General features: G+C 38.3%; 1 protein-coding gene and 1 long non-coding RNA gene across 4 annotated transcripts in view; one reads left to right on the forward strand and one right to left on the reverse strand.

Moving 5' to 3' along the window:
- Nucleotides 1-25,026, forward strand: part of ACTN2 (actinin alpha 2) — a 68,747-nt gene that overhangs the window by 11,698 nt on the left and 32,023 nt on the right. For all 3 annotated transcript variants that reach the window (XM_030499867.1, XM_030499869.1, XM_030499868.1), the window contains exons 2-6: nt 13,479-13,593; nt 14,038-14,157; nt 20,104-20,190; nt 21,253-21,340; nt 23,397-23,475. In XM_030499867.1, the coding sequence (XP_030355727.1) occupies nt 13,479-13,593; nt 14,038-14,157; nt 20,104-20,190; nt 21,253-21,340; nt 23,397-23,475 (489 nt within the window). The remainder of the gene's footprint in view (nt 1-13,478; nt 13,594-14,037; nt 14,158-20,103; nt 20,191-21,252; nt 21,341-23,396; nt 23,476-25,026) is intronic.
- On the reverse strand, nt 19,418-19,933 carry LOC115613852. Its single transcript, XR_003993542.1, has 2 exons — nt 19,851-19,933; nt 19,418-19,603 (listed from the first exon to the last, which is right to left on the reverse strand). It is a non-coding gene; the product is annotated as an uncharacterized LOC115613852 (long non-coding RNA).

Consider the following 25,026-nt stretch of genomic DNA (forward strand, 5'->3'; position numbering starts at 1 on the left):
ATAACTGGTCGCAAATCTTTTATCGTTGTTGAAACAGTTTCCTCCAAACCTGTTGGCATTTTCACTGTGAATCCTTTTCTGAAGATTCTAGTTCAGATTCTAAAGCCTTCTAGTTTGTTGATACTCTTGTGAAGTAGAAATGTGGAGCACGGAAGGTGGTGCTCCAGAATTAGCTCCTTTTGAGCCATGTAGCAAGGAGTGAATTTCTTTTAAGCCTATAATAGTTTGGCTTTTTGTGTATATTTTCGTTTCATGACATACTAAGTACCTTTTTCTATCCTGTGTTTCTTAGTTTTTCAGTAGTTAGATCCAAAAAATGTGCCTTGAATATAGTTCTATGTCTAACTACTCCTTACAATGAGACCTCCCAAATATCACTGCTCAGAAGCGAGCTGGGAAGCACCAGAATGCAAATAGCTCACTGTTCTGTTGATTGAGTATGCCTTCAAAAGCACCAGGAGTTGTTTTGATTTTGTTCACAAACTTGTAGAGAGCAAGAGAGAGAGGGTGCATGAAAGATATGTATGGGAGCATGCATCAGTACATTGGAGTTTCTAACAGAACCTGCATTTGCTCTGCAAGCTCCCTGCTTAGGTCCCTAGTTTCCTACTGAGTGGCTGGGGAGAGGTAACTCTTGGGCAGCACTTCATGAGATATGAATATTTCTGTATAAAGGCAAAGATACAGTCTTTGTTGCATGGGTGATAGAGTCCATTGAGGGTTTTATAAAAATGTGTGCAATGTTTCTTTGCTGCACTCAACTTTGAGCATTGGCAAATCTATACGACTGGGTATGAACTGATTTATTTGTAGATATGCACTGTAAAGTTTTGTGGCGTAAAGTCATCAGGAATGCTGTGTAAGATGGTTGCTATAGCCATACTACTTCACGTTGCAATGTTAGAATTACTTGTTTTTCTAGTGTAAATTCAAGGTCTGCAAAGTGCAGTGTATTGGAACAGAGGCTGTTTTGTTAGTATGCTCTAAAGTTAGGTTACCCTATTAGAGGAAAGCACTGTTGTGCCATGCAAATAGTTGGCAGTCCTCAGAGGTTCTGGATGCTGTACACTCCCAGCCATGCTGTGTGGGAGTACTGTGCTACAGTCCCTGTGGCAATGCTGCTCTATTTCTGCAGATTTCAGTAGGAGACACAGTTTGAAGGGCAAAATTTGGCGGTTGAACTTAAAAAACCCCCAAATCTACCATGACCTCTTAATTCTTAAATTATTAAATGCTAGAAACAATATGGCCTATTGAAAGAGATCAGCATGTCCATAACTTTTCCTTCAAGGGAAATAAATACAAAATCAACATCAGAAAACAAAAGAAAACAAAATCCTTAACCAAAAATAGATTATGCAAAACTTCACGCTTGAATTGTTACATTATTTCCCTTTTTTGTTTGGTTTTGGTTTTAAAGCTTTAATCTCATTTAAGAACTGTATTCTGAATATGCTTGGTTCACAGATACTTTTTTCACCAATATTTGTTTTTTGAGGCTTGTGAGATAAAAGTTTTTTCACTTGCTACAGCATTTTAAATTTGCAAAACATACACCAGACTGTAAACCAGCACACAATCAATTTGACAGATGAACAGCACCCTCCTAATTCTGCATTTAGAACTCTTAGTCCATGGGGCATATTTACATTTCACCTCTACTGCAGGGTAAAGATTTTGGACAGATGTGTAAAGAGGTTTTACTGCTTGAAAGAAGTTGTACAAAAACCCATGGAAGAGCAAGAACTCAAATGAGTCTTTACTCGTCTGTCTTTTCACTCTCATTAGAGAAAGCAATCTAATATGAGGGCTCTTATAACTCAGAAATTTGTTTGTGATTTGAGAACTTTATGTTTACTTCATAGATTATACCATTTATTTGCCATTCTGTAGTGCTAATCTTGTACCTTGATCATTTTAATGCATTGAATAATGGTATGTAATCCAAAAGGTATTCATCCAGATATTAATTCTGTTATGACAAGGTATTAACATATCTGGTTTTTTACATAAAAGGCAAAGAGAGTAAAGTTATCAGAAAGGTAGTGTATAACTGTAAATGATGTCATGCATATTGTTATTGAAGATGAAGAGCTAAGATCATTGCAAGCAGCAGAGGATTGCTCCCTGTTACTCCATCTCTAGCTAGAATGAATTGTCTAGGGCTGCTGTAATACAGCCTGACATTCGCATTTGGACAATGGGTTCTTGAAGAGCGTTGCCTGGAAGCTGTTTGTGACCGTATTTCCTCAAGGATTCATGCGTATGATGTGAATGAACAAACTCTACAGCAAAAATAGTCATTCACATCCAAGAGAAAGCTGACTTGTAAACCCCCTGAATTTGTCACTGCTTTGCAAGGTGGTGACAATATTAATTAAAAGTCTCAGTATTGCAAAGCCTACCAAGTGGAATATTCTAATAGGTCCTACCCCCCAACTCATGATGAAAGATAATCTTGTACTGAAGATGGACTTTTAATTTATTGGTTGGGAATGCATGGCTGGGGGAACCTTTCACTTTTAGGTCAGTGTTTTGAACTCGGGCCAGGCGAATAAGCGACAAGGTTGCTAACACATGCAGACTGTTTGGTAATGTCTATGAGGTGAGTTGTACTCTCAGTTTAGCCCTCCAGGGGACAGGTGTCCCCATCACTTAAACCACCAGAAATGGCAGCTTCACTGGAGGTGCCCAAAACTGGCCTTATTAGTGAGAGGTAGGGACAGTGACTTTTCAGCCTAGAGGTGAAAGCTAAAATGATTTCTGTATGTGAAAATGCTTTCTCAGATTGCATCTCTGGCATTATTCACAGATATTGCTCTTCTATAACAGTTCATTGAGTGACTTCTTTCTCCATACTTAAGTAACTGGCACATTTCATAATACATTAAGAGTTTAAGGAGAGAAAGATAAGTAGCAAGCAACTAGATTTACAGTGGTAGGTAACTGGTTCATGCTAAACACTTAACTTTGATTTTTAAATGTAGAATTAACTTTGGATGACTGAGAACAGATTTTGAAGATGTTGGTAATTGTTACGTAATGTTTTCCATCTGTTCACAGTAGGTTCTGTTTCTGAGTAAAGTTCTTTAATTACAAGATATTTATAGTTTTGTCAGCTTTCTTGCTACTATTTCTTTATTGGGCTTTTTTAAGGGTAGTATTTGAGCACCTCAAAAGCAATGGTGAATTTTCCCCCACAATAGTGCTGTGGAATATGGAGGGTTTATTATTCTCATTATTCTTGAATAGAGAAGTGGGACACTTAAAAGTACTCAGCTGTGGCTGACATCTGCTGCCATTAAGCTTATAGTCCTGTATGAAGAATCATGGGTCATAAAATACTCAGCATTTAAGACAAAAACATTTTAAAAATTCCAGTCTTAAATTACTTAACGGCTGTCACAAAGCTGGGGAGAAAACACAAACGTCAGGATCTCTTCTCCAGGATCATAATACAGACCTTGGGAAATGTATCTACCCATAGAACAGATCATTGAATCCACTTTCACTTTAATTTGGTTTGTTTAACTTTCCATGAACACTCTGCTGCCTATTGATCTTGATTCGTCCTTTTTTTTTTTTATTATTCTCTGCCTTCACCCTTCTACTTTCTGTTTCTCCAATATCCATGACAAATTTCCTCCAATTTTTTCTTTTTTTTTTTTTTGTGAGGGGACATTAGGGAGTCATATGAAAGTAGGAGATGGAAATGGGGATCACCACACAAAGAACATGCAGACAGAAACAAAATTTACAGCTATCTGTTGCATGCCAAGTGCTTGGATTCCTAAAAGAGAGATGCTTTCTGCTGCTGAATGACTTATTTTGTAGCCTTTGAATAACATATATAACTAAGTTTTAGGGCTTCTCGGCCACAGAATCTGTAAGGAGTCTTCTTGCCTATTCTCCCTTTTCAAGACTGCAGTGTAGATGTCAATCAGGATGAGAATCTTCCATGAAAATCATAGAAAGTATGACTGGGAAAGAATTTAGTCCTACTCTCGGGCAGAAGCAAATATGCTCATGCTGTTTCTGACGCATTTATCCAACTCATTCTTAATGATGTCCAAGAAGAAGGACTCACATTCACCCAGCCAATCTCTTCCAGTACTTCACTGATTCTAGAGTTAAAAATTAATCTGAATCTTCCTCATTGTTTTTTAAGATCGTCACTGTCGATCTCAAGCTCTATCTTCAGTGAACACAGAAAACCAGTGTATTCTTTTATTTGTTGTGACTTCTTAAATATTTGAGACAAATATTACTCTCTTTTCAAACTCCTCATGATTAAATCCATGCAATGGTTCTGTTATTCATAGATGAAGTTTTCTAGAATTTTATTGTTTTCATGGCTGTTTCGTGGCTTCTCTCCAACTGGTCCATGCTCTTCCTGAATTTCCTGCCCAAAAGAGGGGACAATATTACAGCTAATCTCTTTCCAGCACTGCGATTGGAAAAAATACTTCAGATGTTGATACATCATTCTTCTACTTAGGCATTCCAATATTGTTTTTGCCTTTTACAACAGCACAACATTTTTTTTAATCAAGTTAGGTTGTGATCCACTGTTACTCCTAGATCATCTTCTTCAGTGCTACTGCCCTGCCAGCAGTTCTCCATCCTCTGTTTTTGCGCTTACTTATTACTGGAGGAGGGCAGTACTTCAGACTTGTTGCTAATCTGCATCCAGCTTTCTTCACGTAATTTCACTGATTTGTCAAGATTAGTTTGAATTGTAGCTCTATCATGAAACATGCTCACAGAGCCATCATTTTGCTGTCATATTCAAATGTTATAAACACACACTCTATTCTGTCGTCTAAATGAGTAAGTAAAGTGTACTACAGGAAATGCTTCAGGGCAGATTCCTACAGAAGTATACTTAATAATCCCTTCTACTTAATGGTGAGCCATTACCTACCATTAGTAGGAATAAACACTCTGAGTTGCTAAACATTCCTTTCTCCCCCTTGCCCCCTCATATGGTTTTGTATTTAGTTTTACTTTTAGATAGATAGCTCTCTTCTTTTGCAACCAGCTTAGCTATGTGACATAAAAGAGATCTGCTTCTGTAGAGTCCTGGTGGGGGGGACCTTTAAAATGCTCAAGCTTAACTAGTGGAACTAGGAAGAATGGCTAGATAGGCAAAGTCATGAGGAGAGGGCATGCATGTACCAAAATGCAGGCTTAGAAAGGTAGCACAACATACTTTTTTTCTTGCTTGTCATTGGAAGTTTAATTTTTCAAATATAAGATTGGATTCTGCAAAAGTTGAAGTTATATTGTAAAAATAAGAACAAGTAAAGATGTCTTGCAATTTTTTGTAATGCAAGATAAACACATACCCATGGTTTTACTAAAGATTGGAATTGGATTCTTGCCTCTTTTATTGCTGTGTTATTTTCCTGAGCAGGGTTCTCTTATTTGAGTGGTTCTTGAAATTCCAAAAATGAAAAGTAGACTTAGACCAGAATCGTACCTCAGATCTTGAACACTTTTTAGTTTCAAATAGGATTTTAAACATTGCATGTGCTCTTCTAAAATATCAATGTTTCTGATTGAAAATACATTTAAAATAGAATTATTTTAAACTGATAAAAACACACAAGTGGACAACCCTGTGGTGCTGCATGTATTTTGGGAAGTTGCACATGCAAAACTTTCAGATACAGGTGTCATCAATAGTAATGAAAAAGGAAGGGGAATAGACCTGTTGTAGCATTATACTGATGGTCCATCTAAGTCCTGAGTATTCTGAAGACTTAACCTAAATTTTCATGCTTTGTCTGACACTTCTCTTTCACACTTAAAAATGAGCATGTGCTGAAAACTTCTCTATCTTTTCAGCTATCTTAGGTGATACAATAAAGATATTATGTGTCTATTCCTAATAAACCTTGCAATATTTTAACCGGTTTAGTCCCTCCAAGCACCTTGTGGAACCTCTTATTTTCCTTCCTGTTCTTCCTTTAAAAAAAACAACACTGAGGTGAGGACAGTGCAGGCAGTGATCCATACTGAATTTCCCATACATCTTGCTGCCGCCTGAGATTTTTTCCATTTTAGACCAATGGGACAATGTAACGTTTCTTGTTGTCTCTTCTGAAAAAAAGAACAACACTCACTTTGTAACAAAAGGCTCAATAATCTTCTTGACATTTACTGGGGTTCAGCCTTGCCGAATTGTTCTTGAAGGGATATTTACACGCTCTGTTTTTTTAGTTAATAGTGAGCAGTGTTAAACAGACGTGCAATCATTCAGTGATGGGTGGGGGTCGCATGTTTTACAGGAAACTCTAGACTCTCATAGGATTAGGCCACCTGCTTTGTAAGGACTGAGGTCTCCCCATGCTTTTCCATGCAAGCAAATTGCAGAGTGCTGCCAAGACATGTGCAGTGTCCTGTGTGATGAATGCATCCCTTTGACAACGTCTCCTGTGAATGATAAAATCAAGGAAGCATGACCAGCAGATCAAGGGAGGTGATTCTTCCGCTGTACTCCACTCATGTGAGACCCCACCTGGAGAACTGCATTCAGTTCTGAGGCCCCCAGTATAAGAAGAATGTGGACCTGTTGGAGCGGGTCCAGAGGAGGTCCACAGAGATGATCAGAGGACTGGAGCACTTCTCCTGTGGAGACAGGCTGAGAAAGTTGGGCTTGTTCAGCCTGGAGAAGGTTCCTGGGAGACTTTAGAGCAGCTTCCAGTGCCTAAAGGGGCCTACAAGAAATCTGAAGAGGAGCTTTTTACAAGGGCATGTAGTGATGGGACAAGAGGGAATGGCTTTAAACTGAAAGAGGGGAGATTTAGATTAGATATTAGAAAAAATTCTTTACTGTGAGGGTGATGAGGCACTGGAACAGGTTACCCAGAGAAGTTGTAGATGCCCCATCCCTGAAATCATTCAAGGGCAGGTTGGACGGGGCTTTGAGCAACCTGGTCTAGTGGAAGTTGTCCCTTCCCACAGTATGGGGGTTGCAACTAGATGATCTGTAAGGTCCCTTCCAACCCAACCCATTCTATGGTTCTATGAACTGGAAGTTCCCTTAGTTACTAGAGCAGCTCTGCTGACAGTGCAGAGTATGCTAGCGTGTCATCTCTGACACCATCTGTTCAGCTATATATATGGATGTGGTTAAGCAGGGAGGGCTTTCCCCAACTTTGGATTTGGGGGGCTTGTGATAAAGCTTCTACTAACTTCTTTTTTAGCCAGTTCTGTGGTATTCTCTCTCTTCTTCCCAGGAGTTTGGCTTTGACGTACTGCCTATGATTCGAGGGTTTCCTTTTAAAGACATTTTGGAACACAGTAAACATTTCCCCTACCTTAGCCTTCATATCATCCTTCACTGTCCTTTCACTGTGCTTCATTTGAGTTTTTGCTGTGCTCTGGTGTGCTCTGTTTTAAAATTCCATTTTGTCTACCAAGTGTTTTGGTGTGATTGAGTTGTACTAGTGAACCACACCTTTCCTTTTATAGTTCTTCCAGCTTTTTTAATAGCATGTACCAATGCATTAAAGCAGGGGGAAATAAGAGCAAGGGGAAATAAGAGCAAGGGGGCAGTTAATAATAATTCAAACCAACAAGTAAAATGTAAAGGTCTATTTATTTTCAATTCATAAAAATACGTTATTGCACCTAATATGCTAAAACTGCAGCCAATCTAGATGTTCTAGGAACATCTAAAAGATACCATGTGTAGTCATTGGTTCAGATCAAGCTGGTTAATAAAGGCTGTGCAATTTTCTGCTGTGTGTCACTTTCACGCCCCTTCTTTTGGGAGCAGAATTAAATAGTTAAGAGAATGAGGGCCAACGCAGACCCTATCCCAAGCCCAGAGAAAAGCCCTGATCCTGCAGTCATTAGAGCACTGTGTGGTTACATGAGCTAGGAGATCATGTTGCAGATTCACAACTTATATTTTAAAACATGGATAACAGACAGATGGGAAATTCTTCAAGGGGGAACCTCAGTCTGGCCTAGTGGGAATGTTCTGGCAGAGCTCTTTCTGTAACACCCTTGCCCTGTGCTCAGAGCCCAGTAATGTTCCATATAGTTACAGAGTGAATCACTGTATCCCATTTAGCCTAGTAGTAATGAAGACCCTCAGCTAGCTACAGAGGAAAAATACTTTAGAAGAAGAGCTATAAAACAGAGTTTTAAGAAACAACTCTATCAGACTGAGCTGATTAGGGATAACATGTATATAAACAAGTGTGTTCAATGTTTACATTTGAAGTTAATTTTCTTCAAGTGTCTTCTGCCCTGGGTATTAGAATTTAAGGTCCGCTTAAAATGACTTGTGCTTCTGCTTTACTTAACAGACACAGGAAGTATTAAGTTTCCTATAAATGCAATATTTTTCATAACTCATAGATAAAAATTGGGTTTTGTCTATATTTTCCTATGTAAATATTACAGAAAGTCTAGAAACTCAAACCCAAATGACTCATGTGGGCTAGTAGCCTTTTTGGTAGGGGCAGACACGTGCCTTTTAAAATCAATATTTTAAAACTTGTAAATATTATAGCAGACAGAAATTGATTTATACTGGAGAGAGTTATGAGATATAGGAACTAAATAGGATACAGGTCTGCAATCCTTTATTGGGCTGGATCCACCTCTCAATTTCAATTCTGAGGGCACGTAAAATAGATCTTCCTGACATGTACCCTGTACATGTCCCCATGCAGGGTATGCAGCTGTTTTGGTGATGTATATTTTGGACTCGCTATAGGTGCCAAACTTACCCTGAATCTTCAGCAGGGAGAACAAGTTGTCTTGTGGCCCACCGATGGGTTACAGTTTTGGAGAGGGTGGTTACCGGTGCCTTCTCAATTCTCTTTATCCCTATTATCACATGCACATATGAAAATTAGTATTATAGCATCTTTTTTTCTGGCTTTGAAGCATTATCAAAAGTAAGTTATCATTACACTCATATAAAAATGTGTGGGTTTACTCGGGAGCGTGGGAGAATTCATTTCTTAGAGATATCACTTTTTCCATCAAAGCATGTCCTTCATTGTGCGTGTGTAAAAATATTTGCACAGAGTGGGTGTACCCTATTATTTTTTTGGCATTAGCTGCAGTTGATTGATAATTGATTAGGGATATCTTCTATTTCTGCCCATTGGTTGCACTTGTACTTGTCAAGGGCATGTAAAATTAAGTGGCCTGAGTAAATTACCGGGTATGGTTTGTTTGGGGTTTTTTTCCACACTTTGCTGTCACAGCTTTATGAATCCAAATTATGGAGAATATGCTATTGCCAGTCTTCACAATGAGGCTAAGTGGGCAAAGAACACAAACTATGCTCCCTTTTCTAGAGCTAGCTTTTCCAAAATAGACCTGTGACAGCCATGGACAATTAATAGTGCATTAAGAGAACATTTACCTGTGGGACTGCAAATTCTTTGGCTTCCTGCCCCATAGCCTCTCTTCTGTGGTCTCTCATCTAAGAATGCCAGCAAAGTTTTTTCTGTAGTAACAACTTTGGAAAGGAGAAAATTTTATTTATTTGTAAAATTAGTAGAGCCACCTATGGTTAATATCTTATAAAAAGAAATGTCTAGCTTTCTAGGCACTTATTTGTATCCCTCCTGGTATTCGGCTTGGTGCCTTCTGTCCTGCCTTGTTTCTCTGGGCAATCTGATATTCTGAAATGTGCTGTACAGTTCAGCAGAAAAAGGAATTTGCATTGTCTAAGTCATTTAATAGCTTTTAAATCTCAGTGGATTACAAATTTGCAGGGTACTATATGCTGGCTGTATCTTGATCTCCATGACTTAAACGTGCTTTGAATTGTTTCTTAATAGCTATGAATAGAATAGTTAGTTAAAGCCAAAGCAGTGAGAACAAGTGGTGTCGCAATAAGAATAGAAGGATGAGGGTGAAATAAAATGTGGATTGTGGAAACTGTTAAAATTTGCAAGTTAAGTTTTGCAGTCACTTTAATAGAGTCACTTATGGGTTGCATCACTGAAACACAGTAAACACTTCCTGAAGTAGCATTCCTGTAGCCATGTTTAGTCCCAGGAAAATAGGCCAGTTTGGAAGGCACCAAGCTATGAAGCACATTCGGAGAGTCTGCTGTAATGTACTGCAGCAATACTTCCCATGAGGCTCAAGATGACTGTCATAAGGGCATAGCACCATTTCATGACATGGTGCACTGGTAAAACAGAAACCTCTGAGCAACTGTGGTTTATATAAAAGATCTAAATCTCTTATTCAATACATAGAAGATAATCTAGGCTACCTAGATACAGATAGTCTAAGTAAAGAATCCACACACAGTAGTGCTTCAGCAGAACTTCTTATGAATGGAGGCTTTGTAGATAATTCCAAGTTTATCCTTCAAAATGCTACAGTGTTGATGACAAACCCCAATACTACTGGAAAGAATCTTAAATAACCTGGAGATATAAAAAGGCAGCCTATAAAACCAGTAAGTGTCATCAAACTGTTTATTGAAAACACCTTGACTCAGCAGGAGTAGCATCTTTTCCTTGTTTATACATAGCAACACTGGCTGCTTAGTGTCTGCATAAAATGAACAAGATTGAGAAGAGAGCTTGTCTCTCAGCAGATTCAGTGCCATAAAAATGTCTGTTTTCAAGAGAAACTCTTTAAAATACAGGAAAATTTTGTGATCTTTGGATAAAACTTATGTTGTGTGTCTATCGGTGCGGCATCCAGTAAGTTGAATCAACTGTTGTAGGGGCAAAGCAGAGGACCACAGTGAGATTAGAGGTGGACAAAATTCTAATTTGCTCTTATATATATTTTTATATATACATATGTAAGCTAAGGAGTGCCTGGTTCCATTTTTTCTTAAGAAACTGAGAAGTAGCTTTCTTCACAATAGGAATCAGATTTGCATTTTAAGACTGCTCAACTGGTGGGTTCATTGCCATTAAACTGTTAATTAAATGAAAACTGGGGAAAGCTCATTTACTTGAGTAGTACAGGGTCAGAACATTCACCATAAATGTCTAAAAGAGGAGATAAAAATGGCTGAGGTTTTTCTGCAAATTCCTTGTTGAGTTTAGCATGATGTGCTGGAAAAATTCTACAAACTGCAATAGCATCTGCAGATAAGCACATCACTTAAGCTTAATTCAAGAAAGGCTCATTCAGTTACTGGTTCAGCTGTCTAATATTTTTGCCAAATTGCCATGCAAGGTTCTTGTGCATTTACCCTTGAGTTCTTTCAGCAGGTTTTTCTGTATTACCATAACATCGTTCCTTCCAAGGATGTTTGTTATAATTTTTTGGTATTAACAAATGACTTAATGTGGTGCTAAGCCTTTCTAGATACGTACCACTAGAACAAGATACTGCTTGAGGCAGACAAATTAATCTTATAAACTAGATCCTACCCCTATAATGATCCAAACCAAATACTATCCTAAGACTCTATCATGTTGAACCCTGAGGGTAGAGGTGCCTAGTATCTCTGTTGTGTTGCTTAATACACTCGTTTCAGGTCTTCCGTGAGCTCAGTAAAGCTAGTTACCTTAAAATGAGGAAAGTTTTACCTTCCTGAGTGACTGCTTTTCAAGCTAATATCCCTTTATTAAAATAGATACATTTGCAGAGCTGCTTCAGCTGCAGATATGCTTATCTTCATCTGTACATGGAAAGATTTTCTTATACCTCTACTTGCAACTCATCCTCTGCAGGTCAGCAGAAACCCTGCCCAGATCCACTTCCAGTACTGTTTTTTGTTCTTCTCTTTCTCTGAATATAGAGAATTAGGGATTTCACTGCACAGCTCCCCCATATCCATAGCACTTCTTGCTTCTTCCTTTCAATTGGATAGAAGTGGATAGAACGAGCTGTTCCTTGTGACTGCAGGAGCTCTGAGAAAAGAGCCCAGCAAGCTGCACATAAATTCCTTGCATAAACTGAGTATAACCCAAAGACAATCAGAATGTCATTCTTTAACAGAAAGTTGCATTTTTAAGAATAGGCCATTTTTGAAAATTCAATCCCTATCTTCCTAAGGTAGGAAATCTGTCTAAAATTTACAAGATTCAGTTTCAGGGAAAGTTTTTGTCTTCATCTAGTTGGCTTTCTTATTCTGAGAGATCAGGAATTAAACAGTTTAAAAAAACAGACAAGAAAAAAGGCCAAAGGAAATTTCATATTGACAATGGGGATTTAGGATATATTTTATTTTTTAAAACTATTTACATTAAATATTTTTAATAATGGTAACAATATTTAAATTATATTGTGCATTATAATAAGGCAGTATTATTACCATGGTAATCATGGTAATAATATTTAAAATCGTGGTAATTTGAAATAGCAGAGGAAGGGGAATTCCATATATCTGACAATTTTAAGTAGCTGAAGTCTAACTTACCAAAATGTATGGCCTTGTTATATGCCTAGAGTTAAATACCTGGTGAAATACCTAGTAAACTTGTTTTCTGTATCTTAACTGAAAAGCAAGGAGAATTTTTCAGAAGGTTGAGGAGTAATGAGCATTTTGAAACAGGCTAATTCTAACAACTACATTTCCTACTAGCCCATATTTTGATTTCATTCAAAAAGGTAAAGTGTATATGACCTGTGTAGATCAATGTAGTTAGTTCTGCTTTTCTCTGAGAATAACCAAGCAGACTTGGTTATTCTCCATGGAGAGAAATGTGCATGGTTGCTTTTGTGACCTATTTGCCCTGCAGACTTAAGTATCTGCATTTGTGTGTTTCATCAAGTTGTAGCAATCCTCTGAAAATTATACAGTTAAAAAAGAAAACAGTTGGTAAGGCAGCCCATATCTGCAAGGTCTGAATGTGAAACTTCTGCATTGGAATTATTGTAAGCTTTCAAAATCCATTCTAACTGTTCATGTTTTCAAAAGGCATTCTGCTTCTCACTGTAGTTGTAAGTAAGAGAAGTCTCTCTTCAGTTACTTCATTTAAGGAGTGTTCTCACAACTTCCTGCCTGTGAGAAATGCATGTTATTTGCCCATGGCATAGATAATCTGTATAAGAGCTGTTTATCATGACATGAGTTCAAGTAGTAGAAGTTTTTGCTTCTGTGCTTGCTATTGCCTCCATTTTACTGTCACACAGCTTTCTTTATACCATATCAATCTTTCTTTCCAGGAAGAATGCGTAGCAGATAAGTCCCAACATAAAGTTATGTGCTCATAAAATGTTAAGAGTAGTAATAACTATTAGAAAACTTTTGCCTTTATGTGCGGATCTTTTTTTGGGATGCATTTATGAGCAGAATCTATATCACAATATTGCTTCTAATCAAGCAATTCTTTGCATCTTCATGAACATCTGGGATAAGAATTTTGAACTCAGCAACATGTAAAAAATGATTGGGAGTTGGACATCCAAATTTATACGGCAGTAGTGAAAATCTCAGATGCAGCATTTACTCACATGGCTTAGCAATTGTTTTAGAAAATGCCTTGTTGATAAGTATTTTTTTTTAATTACTGTTACAGACGTTTACAGCCTGGTGCAATTCCCACCTCAGGAAAGCAGGCACGCAGATTGAGAACATTGAGGAGGACTTCAGAAATGGCCTCAAACTGATGCTCCTCTTGGAAGTTATCTCAGGTTGGCTAAAGTGAAGTTTGCTATGTATTTACAGCATGCTAACTGAAACACTCTTAAAGAACAAAAATTGTTAACTATTCAAAACAGTGAACACATCCTGCCTTCTTAATATTCAGGTACTCTAGCACAGACAGAAGCAATGAGCTAGAAGTTGAGTAGCAGGAAGCACTCACTTATCTCACAGATGTTTAGGGCAAAGATAAAAATTTTACTCTGGTTTTACCACTATATCAAGAAAGATCTAAGTCAGATGTTTCAACGTTTGAATTTTCTCCTTGGGGTTTTGTTCAAAGCTGTTTGACACGCTTTCAGAAAAATACTTGTTAAAATAACTGCTAACTTTTAGACAGTGTTGAGGGCACATTCACTCTCGAGTTCTAATTGCTTGGATGTCTGTAGCCAGGTGTATGTAACAATAAACACATTACATTTGTTATTCTGCAGGGGAAAGACTACCGAAACCAGACAGAGGAAAGATGCGCTTCCATAAAATTGCTAATGTCAACAAAGCTCTGGATTATATTGCCAGCAAAGGAGTGAAACTTGTGTCAATTGGTGCAGAAGGTATGTAACAGAGCTTGACAATGCACCTTACTTAGGTCCTAGGCATTCACATGGCAAAGACATCTGACAGAGACACTTGGCCAAATTACGTTGGCTATTCTCCATATATGGGTGCCTCAAAAATCCATTAATATCGATTGCTGACTTATATCTGCGAAAGGACAAGAGGTGGAAATTTGTGGACACCTTGAGAGAGATGGGGTATAAATGGTCTCTAAGATTAGTTTATCTTCAATGTTACATTGAATTGTCTGTGTTTCAGTGGGTGTTCAGATAAAGATTTCTTCTTTCAGAGCATTATGTTTTTCCTATGCATTATTAAAAGTAAGGAGCTCCTTTAGAAATCAGGCTGGATTCTAGGGTGTGCTGTATCCAGTCTGGAACATTTTTTAATCTTTAGGAGGTATTATTCAGACAAGACAAAGCCACTACCGGGTGGCTCGGACCTACTCCCATTTTATTATGAGACTGACTATTGATGGCAGCTGTGTTTCTAAAATTCACATGTAGAGATAAGAGAGTGATCAAAAGAAATTATGGCAGCTCAGGAGAGACTGAACAAATGAAGAAAGGGGGGTGGGATGTTATTTACTAAGGTTATTATTTTGTTATTATTCTGATGTTCAGGTAGTTAAATACAAACATGCAGTTGGCTAGCTAAATGCTGATAGATGTAAACGCTAAGGAAAAGAAGTCAGGCTCTCACTGCAGGTGAACCTATGCCTCCTATAAGAGTCAATTCATTGTTTAATTAGGGTTAAAAAGGTCTGCCTAGAACTAGCTGCTCCATGGAGATATTTGTATAGCTTCATATCTCTAGGCCTTTTAACATTGATTTATGAGCCTTTTCTTCTAGTTTTCTGGTTTCTCCAGGCTTACATATAAGAATACAGTCCTTATTCTGGCTTCCAAACCTTGATCTCAGGGAGCTTAGTGTAACTGTGGCTGAAGCAGGAAGATTCATTAGGTGGGACAGGAGCATCTGAAGAAGTAGTGGAGAGATCTATCAGCATTCATTGATTCCTCAGTGGTTTGACCTAGCCCATTTTGTTCGTCAAGTATCGTTCTCCAGATGTGTTCAGTTTCTAGATCTAGAACTCCAAAATCCCAAGAAATGCATGTTCTTTGAGCAGAGCAGTTGTTTGAACTCACCTTTTACTCATTTGAGTCTGAACTGGGTGGGCCATCTGAGGCCAAATCCATACCATCTATCTTCAGGCACATAACAGAGACCTTTTTTTTGGGAATATGTCATCAGCGGGGAGAAACAGGCAATTCCCAAAGGTATTTCAGATGTCAGAAGATCTCTACTGCATTTCAGAGGTGGCTGCCTTCCTCCGTAAGTTGTACAGGCAGTCAGGAGCAGCTGAGCCTTTTGCTTAATTAAATGAAGTGGAATGGAAAAATATGCCACTACAGCTAAACCTCTGCTATTAAGGTTGTTTTGAGAGCGACATGGCATTGAACAGACAGCAGAGGGTACTGAAGAGACAATTTATATGTGGAAATGAAAATTAAGATAGCTGGTGCAGAAATACTGAGAGTATAGAATGTGGAGCAAATCAATGGTAGTTTCATATCATGCTGGGACTCTCAGGCTTCATGGCTGAAAACGAGTATATCAAGAAGAGCGGTTGTGGGACAGAGTGGTTGTCTCTGATCACAGGTTGCACAATGTTTTATACTGTTCTCACACCTAGGTCCTTCAAGCAAGGCTGGAGTATTTAAACCAAGACACATCAGTCATATCTGCTTCTGAAAGGAGCAGGCCAGCCCTCTGCACTCCCATCTCCCTCATTTTGCCCTACTTATTGCAGCTCATTTCTGCCATGGTGCTCAGTGCTTGAGCACTTTCTGTATCACCTGAAGGCAAAGCACCTGGGATAGCTCATATCAGCCGTTAAACCCACTTAAACTAACCCTGCTGTTCTTCTTGGCAGCAGGTGGCATGAATTTAGATACTCTGTCGTAATAGGTAATTCCCTCTGGGACTGGGGCAGGAACATGAGGCAGTAACTTCTTCCAGTTTCTTAACTAGTTGCTGTAAGGTGATGTCTGTCCATGCACTCAATATTTCTTCCTGCATGTGACAGCAGGCTGTACTTAGTAAGCCAGGAGATTAAGGTGATGTTCTCATCTGTGCTGCAGGCTTTTATTGCCTGTTTCTGGAATTTTTGATCTGTAAAATGAAGGGATTAGAAGCAAAAATTCATTCATTAGCATTAGAAGCCACGTGCTAAATTCTTGGCTGGAAGCACAGGAGAAGAATCCACTGCAACTGTCACAGCTTAGCTGCAGAGAGGAACCTGTCATTGTAAGACATTGCACTATGTCAAGTATGGCTACTAACACACATTAGATTATATCCATGTGGGCAGGAGCAGATAGATTCGTGTGCCTTCCACTCCTACTCTAAACAGGCTGAACACAAAGCCAGCTCTGGCCCAGATGTGTGCTTAGTGCTCTGTGAAGTTTACCATGTCCCCTCTACTAAATTTATTATCTAAGGCACAGTGCCGTGCTGATGCAGCAATGCAGTATCACATCTGACTGGGTATAGTTTCACAGTGTGGGACCTCTGGCACCAGCATGTGTTTAAAGAGTCCCTGTGCCCCCTTGTCCTGCATACTTGCTCCCACACTGCGCAGCCCAACCCTATCACTTAGGCTGACAACTGTTTCTTTAGCTATGCTGGAGGCTGGACCAGCAATCTGATCTGGTTTTAAACCATGCTTCACCTCTTTTTTGTCTTTTGTTGCATTTTTCAGCATTGTTGACTGAGCAGTCATTTTAGGATGAAGATGAAATGAATGCCAGCAAGAAGGCAGAGCACAGGCTCCTTAAGCTTGTAGTGTTATCAAAGTCCGTAACCCCTTAGCTCACTGCCTCTATGTGTAAGCATGTGGTATAAGGGCTTGTCTGCATCCATCTGCTTTGGCATTCTCTGAGTTACATGGATGCTTGCAATACTTTTTAATTTCCAAAGCATGAAAGTTTTGCATCTAAATCTGCTGAGGATCATGTTTTATTATCTGACATGCTGAGGGGTGAAGAGCATATAGGCCCAAGGGGACCAACTGGCATTTAAAATGGGGCCTCAAAACAAAGATTAAAGTGTGATTGCTGTGGGACACTAGTACAAAATTCAATTTAGTATTTTTAAGGAGCCAGGGATATTCTTTAAAGGCATTATTACTGTTCTGAGGCTGACTTCCTTGGACTGTCTGTGTAGTGGAGGCAAGTGATCACCTTTAACTGGTGATGTCGAGCAGAAGTCTAATTTAGCTACTCTGATCTGCCTTGTGGAAGAGTCTTTCCCTCCACTGATGATGAAATGAGACTAGAGAGTCAAGAAGCTAAAGCAAAAGCTGTGAAAGTAGTCCTTACGAGCCACGCACAGTCCAGGAGTTAGAAGTTTTCCCTTAAACTTTAAAAAGTGCAATAACTCCATTTGTAAGGTACTTGCATCTAAAAAAAAGAAAAAAGAACTGTGATATGGAGAAACACAAAAGATAAGTATCTTGTTAATAGGAAACACTTCTGTATTGCTTTTCTGGGGAGTGGGGAGAAATACTAAAGATCAAATGATCTGTGAATCAGCTACAAGAAGGTTAGAATAAAAATAAATAAACCCAAAGCAGAATTAAAAAATGACACTAAAGCCTTTGAGAACTTGCCACACTGCTTTGCTTAGCTTTCTCCCCAGGTAGCTTTTATTGTTTCCCCTTCCCTTTCCCTTCTCTCCTTTCCTGTCTTCATAGGTCAGCAAGACCTTTTTTCCCCAGAAAGCTGTAGCGTTGTGTATGTGAGGTGTAGGAACTGTATTCTTCCCAGCACAAACAGACAGTGTGAAGAAAATATTGAAGTCTTTTTATTGACATGTAGAGGAAAATGATAGGAATGAATCGGTATTTTTTCATCACTGATACTTTTCAACATTTAGCAACTTTGTTTTCCTTCTGTTTAGATATTTTCCCCTGTCTTTTATACATGTCTTTTTTGTGTGTTATGCTAGCTGTAGATAATAAGAAACCAAATGTGGCAAATTGCTTGAAAAGTCTCCTTGAGGTACAACATAGAAAAGTCCCTCTCTTGCTCTTTCATTCTGTTTGTGTGTACATATGGATATGTAAATCAAAACAACAATGTAGTGATTAGGCGAATCCATGAATTGATTGCTTGACAATCAGCAGTGCCTCCTGAGTATTTAACTCGTTTATTTTACATTTGAAGAAATTATTTTTTACTGTATATACATATCAGACATCTCATAAAAATACAATTAAATACTTGACCAAGAAGGCAGGAGGAGAGAGAAGTAGCTACATGCTCTGATTGCCGTTTAGACTTTTTTGGCTGGGAGAGTTTAGTTTTGAGATTTGAAGAGACTTGAGGACCTTCAGGAGAAATAGGATAGTAATAATGCATGGAAGGCAGGCAAAGTGAGGTAAGAATTCTGGTAAATTAGTGTAGAACCCAAAGGGGGAAGCGGAAAAATAACCATTCATATATCAAGGTGGATTATCACACTAGCAAAGTAAGTATAGACTAGTGATGGGTGGTATATCTCCTACCACGTTTGTTAATTCCATAGGTTCTAATGACAGTTTGTGTCACATACTACTGCAATTTGACATGTATCTTAAGTCTTGGAGGTAGCAGCTGCTTTGTTCTTTAAAAGTTGCCCCTGGATTCAGACAACTTTTAAGTAGCAGAGTGTCTGCGTTTTCTGCTGGCACCTCTATTGGCATTTGATGTTAAATTGAGGAAATTCCTCCTGCTGCAAGTTCCTCCTGCTCCTTCCCTGGAACACCAGTGGGCCCCCAGGCAGTCACAGCTGCTCCACTGTTCAAGGAAGGCTGGAGGTGACTTTCAAGTAGGAGAGCAGCTGGTGCTTTCCTGCTCCACTGCTCTTTTGGTGTGAGGTGACTGGGAAGGCAGCCCGTAGTTCCCTCTTTTTCGCTGTTCCACCGCCTCCCCTGCCAGTACTAGACCCTTCTTATAGTCTCACTATGTTTTCCGGAGTCTCTCACCATGCTTTTCAGGTTGATTTAAAATTTTCACCATGCTTAAGCGGTCCGAGTGTACATTTTTTGGTGTTGAGAAATTTAAGTGGTATCACTGTTCATATTACAATGTAGGAGCACTGAATTCTGACTTAGCTTGTGGAAGGGACTCCCATGTATATGTGAGAAGGGTTGGAGAAAGCACCTTCCTAGAACCCTGTGTTATAGGTTGACTCAACCAGTCCTGAAACAGATTGAAACTTCAGAGATAGAAAATCCCATTTAATATCAAAGATACATAAACGTGCATGGCATCAGAGCCATAAGACATTACAACCTCATGGCCATGTTTCTGAGCTGCTTGGCAGGAAGCTATGTAGCTTAGTCTCAGATAGTGCTGTGTCTCTTGAGCTGTTCTTCATATCTAGTCTGTGCTGGCACTGTAGGTAAAATTTTCAAAAAGGTTTAAATAACATAGGGGAATTTTCAATAACCATTTTATTAAAAAATATTACTGTTAATGTTCTGTAGTTTCTTAAAATGTGGGGCAAGACTGTATTTTTTTTCAGTTCCTTTGTATTTGAAAACAGTAAAGCTGATGTTGTTCAAACTTCAAGAACATATTTTCCCTCAGGATCTTTTAAAAAGTCAGCCTAAAAGGTAAAGATTTGAGACAGTTACAACTACCTGGAGAGAAGCCTTTCAGTGTGGAAGGGTGAAGGGACCATAACTTCAGTGATCTTCAGTCCTACTGCCAGAGTAGCACAAGCCTGAATTTGTTGAAAATAGAACCCAGATGAGCATTGTGTAGTTAAAGAATTATGGTTGATATATAACAGATTTATTAGATGCAGTGTATTATTTATAGAAATATGTGATTAAAATAAGAGAAAATGGAAAAAAAATCTAAACACTACTACTATCTCTTTTTTCACCTTAGAAATTGTTGATGGCAATGTGAAAATGACGCTGGGTATGATCTGGACTATCATCCTTCGCTTTGCTATTCAGGATATTTCAGTGGAAGGTAATAGTAATGCAACTATGTTAAATAATTAGGAAATTTGTTTCAAGACATTTTTATATGAATTGTGCATAAGTGAGATGGCTGTTTTAAAAATGAATTATTTTTTCACAGAAAATGATACTGAAAGTTCCCTGTCTGGTGACAAAATAGATTTCTGGAGGAAAAAAGTAATTACCCTCCTTATCCCGACAGAGACCTCGAGCCAGCTTTCTAAATGCAGAAGTTCTGAGTGTGTCTCTCAGTTACAAAGATAGATACAAAGCCTGGGTTTCTGGGCTTCCATGGCCTGAAACTATGCTTACCTTGTATGGTTTTCCTATTCCCAACATACTTTCTTAGTACTGTCCATTTCTTACATTCTTTGCAAATATTATCTGATTATATCCCTCTTCTTTCTAAACCTTCACACCCTCCCCCACTTTAGAATTTTTCTTTTTCTTAACTTTCCTTGGTAACTGGCTCCAAAAGTGTGTTGTAGTTACAATATTCTTTAAATCAAGTCTATGCTATGAAAAGTCTAGAATTCTAGAAACCTAATCTCAATCTGCAACAAAAGTAGTCAATTCAAGCTCAGCATGCTGTCCTGCCCATACTTTGTGGGACACTAAATGTGGACCTAATGGTCTATTTCTGTCCTTTACTTATGCATTCAGATGCCCTTAGGGTTCAGATAATGAAGGTATTTGTTCAGCGCTTATGTCTTCCCCTAAGCAAATGAACTGAGGCTACAAGTATTTTATGTCTAGTTCTATTATATTTGTATTACGTATTTTTCTCCAAATATATATTCTGCTGTCCAACCCATATAATTTCTTAAACTTCTAATATCCCAGAATTATTGTGCAGGCTGAGACTGTAGTCTGAGTTGTTCCAGTTGAGCTGACCTCTGGGTCCTAATGGACCCTCATTAGTGTATTTGTATCAGTTATCTTTTAGGATTAAATGTTGGCTTGTGCCAAGCAGTTTCAGGTGGCTGACCACATTTTAGATGACAAGAAATTAATTACTTGAGCACTTGTTATATGATTCCTTTTTTTTTTGACTCCCTGGTGTCTTTTACAGAGACCTCTGCCAAAGAAGGGCTGCTGCTGTGGTGCCAAAGGAAAACTGCTCCTTACAGAAATGTGAACATTCAGAACTTCCATCTTAGGTAAACTTTCATTATTTCAATGGGCAGAAGCCGTCTAAAATATTATAGTTAATTTTTTTCAAACAGTTGTGTAGGTATATATTTAATAGGAGAATTTCACTCTTCACTATTCCCTAGATTATTTTCAAATTCTCATGCTTTATCTTCAAAGTCTGTTTTTGGTTAGTCTTTGACATTATTTACTATGGCTTATATAGTATTTAAGAGAAAAAAAATCTCTACTACATACAGAATGACTATATTACATTATTAGAGGTCCTTGGTATATGGGAATATCTGCAGCATAGTGACTTGGCAAATGACTGCTTTCACATGAAAGCCACTGTAGCTATAGACTATTTTTGGCAAAAATACTAATGTGTGGAGTATGGAAATATCTCATTATGATGAATCGGTCTTTATAATTTTGTAACGTAACTATAAATAAAGAGCCAAAAATGCACTCAGTACACAACAGTAGCACTTTAATCACATTTGTTTTCCAAATCAGGACCACAACCTAAGCTGGAAAATTTAATGAAGCTCCAGCCTTGTGGTTCTGTGTTTTCATTAAGGGCTAGAAAGAGAGTTCCAGGCCATACGCAGGCTGCCTGGTTTTGAGATTTCACTGGGCTAATTCCGGTAGCTCTGCCGGTGACCCACCTCATTAAACTACATGACTTGCCATTTGCACTGTTTAACCACATAATCTTGCCTTCCCTGGAACCCTTATAGTACTTACAACAAGAGCTCTGTATTACAGTGTTTTGGTGTTTTGAATTAATTTATAATGTGCAGCACCTAAAGCACATGTAGTGATAGAGAAGATACAGTTCACACATGCATCCACAGATAAAATGAATTTGTTTGATTTACAGTCCCTGCATTGCTTTTAAGAGATTTGAAATTTATTATGTGTTATTTTCCTTGAACGTATTGAGGTATATTTCAATAGAGATTTATATGGATGCAGGGTATGCTGTAAGTTACAGTATGAGAATCTTAGTGTGTATTCATACATATGCTGGTCTGATACCTGGTATGGGGAAGACATCTTGAGTGGAAGTACCTTGATTATTGTTTGGGTTGATCAGCTCTTACAGAACTACTTTACAATGGGCTTTCCAGGCTGCTTCAGTCTATACCTTTTGGAAAAAAAGCTTTTTGTTAGTTTGGTGCTCATTTTCATTCAGTTTTAACTTCTGGATGATTTTATACTATACACTGTATGCATATTCTACTTAATTGTATTACATTTTTACTGGAGATGGATCTATTATTTGAAGGACCTACCCAGACATCTCCATGACAGGGATTCTAACAGTCTTAACATGTTTAGTATCACACAATTACTGCACAGGATAAGACCTCAAACTCACAGTCCCAGTGATTGCATGAAGTGTTTATATAAAGTATCTTTCAGAATAATTGCTTTTGGCTGAAAGGAACCTCTTGTAATCTTTCCAAATAGATGTTATTTGTAGCTCCATTCATTGTCTATTCTTGCCTCAAAAGGTAGTGGTCCTAAAGTCATGTTGAAGTATAAGAGCTCAGATCGAAGCTATCATATGTGTTTTAAATAAACTAAGCTGATATATGACTTCTTACTTCTATGAGCACAACGTGGTTGTGCTATTAAAATTGTCTGAAATAACTGACATGGAAAAAGCCAATCACTTCAGGAAATTCAAGTAATCGCAGGTTTGCTCTCCTTTTATTTTTTCACGAACATGGTGTAGGTGTAACAGGAGATTATGCACCTTCATCGATGAATGTGTACTCCGAGCTATCCTGGAACACTGCACAAATTAAGCAATTGAAATCATGATGTTGTACATCATGAACACTGCCTAGAAAGTATTATGGAGTCCTTAGGTGTGTATGTACTATAGAGTAACATATGTACTACAGGAAAAGGAGCAGAGTAACAGAAAACCTCAAAGGGATGAGAATTGACAGAATGCGTCAAGATTTGACATAAGAGTTCCTGCTTGATTTAGGCCTTGAAAAAATCAAACTGTAAAATGCCATGCCTTTATTAACTAATCTTTTTTCCATTCTATTTTTTGTTGTAAAGCTGGAAAGATGGCCTTGGATTATGTGCACTTATCCACAGACACCGACCTGATCTTATTGACTACTCCAAGCTAAATAAGGTCATCAGTCTGGGTGGTACAGCATGCTGTCCTGCAGTGATTTGGCTCACTTCTGGTTTGCTTAGCATGTTTGCTACAAGACAAGCTGAGGAGTGCATACTAATTCTGACTGGCTTTCTAAGCTCCCTCCAAAAAAGCAGAGACATGAAGGAAAGGACCTCGTGACTGTCCTGTGTCCTTTCCTTTCCATTACAATGACTTCAGCATTTAATTGCAAATAATCTGGTCCTCAGCTGCCAGGCAGTTGATGAAGTCTTTTACGCTGCCCAATATGGATGTTAAATCAAATACATTGGAATTCTCCATTCACCACTGATAGTATTGTACAGTCTATCCTGTTCTGTATCTGGTGTAAATGACTGTAGATTGCAGAGCAATGAGATGAAGATTAATCCTAAAATTCCTTAGAACAAACACCTTGGTAGTCAGGAGTACACAATAAGTTACTAGTCTTACATGGAAAGCGTTCACCAATTTCAGCAATTAGATTATACTTGTACTTTCAGACAAGTGGAAACAAAACCGACACCCTTAGGTAGTGATGCACAAAACCCCCGACACTACTTAGGTAGTACCTCATGGGGATTACAAAACTATTTTATTACAGTGTGCTGCTCTTGGCAAAATGCATGCTTTCTAAAAGATACCCATCACTTTGGCTTGCGGGGGAGGAATGAGGAGCTAGTAATGTGAGAATTTCTGAGTACCATTACTGAAGAATAGAACCTAAAAAGAAAGCGGAATGTTGTCTTTTCATGTTAGCTCTCAATTCATACATACAATTTTCTGCTCTCTGGAATGAATGCATCTTGAGGTCTCACATAAACATCAGTAAATCAGAAAACTTAATCATGGGTTTAATTTGTTGAGCATAACTTCTTATTGACGAGAGAGAATGGAAATCATAGACTATATTTTTGATTCCATGTACTCCCATTACATATTGATTTTACTAGGGATCAGCTGTTATTAGAAAGCCTTTGATGAGGAAAAAGATAAATGAATGAAATGAAACATCTAAAACTTAGTTTGCTTTATATATATATGTCAGCTTTATGCTGGGGTCTCCAAGGTGTGCAGTGATGAAAATGAAATGAACTAACTCCCGAACACACAAGATTTTAATTTAGGCAGTTGTTAAGACAACTGCAGATCTGAACCAAAGGGCAAAATATTAACCATCAACACTAGCTTGCTCTCTGATGCTATATACAACCTTTCATACAGATAAACATACTCTTGGAATGACTAAGCTACCTGTCTGCATACATGTGCTTACGCATGGCACAAACAATAGTTAGTTTGATTGAGTTTGAGTTTGTGCTTTGAAAAGTGGTACACCGTAGTAAAGAACTTCACAGTACAACTATCCTGTATGAGAGTACTGAGAAAAGGGAATAGAACATAAGCAGATCTGCTTCAGCATTACTACTTCCCTCTTAGAGGTTTCCAAAATAAGAACAGGTCGGGTTTCAAACTGAGGCTGAGCTGTAGCACGTAAAGCACATGCAGAAAAATCCTAATATAGATCTTGCTTTTCTGACCTGGCTG

Source organism: Strigops habroptila, chromosome 10, assembly GCF_004027225.2.
Source record: "Strigops habroptila isolate Jane chromosome 10, bStrHab1.2.pri, whole genome shotgun sequence".
In the NCBI taxonomy this organism is placed as follows: Eukaryota; Metazoa; Chordata; class Aves; order Psittaciformes; family Psittacidae; genus Strigops; species Strigops habroptila.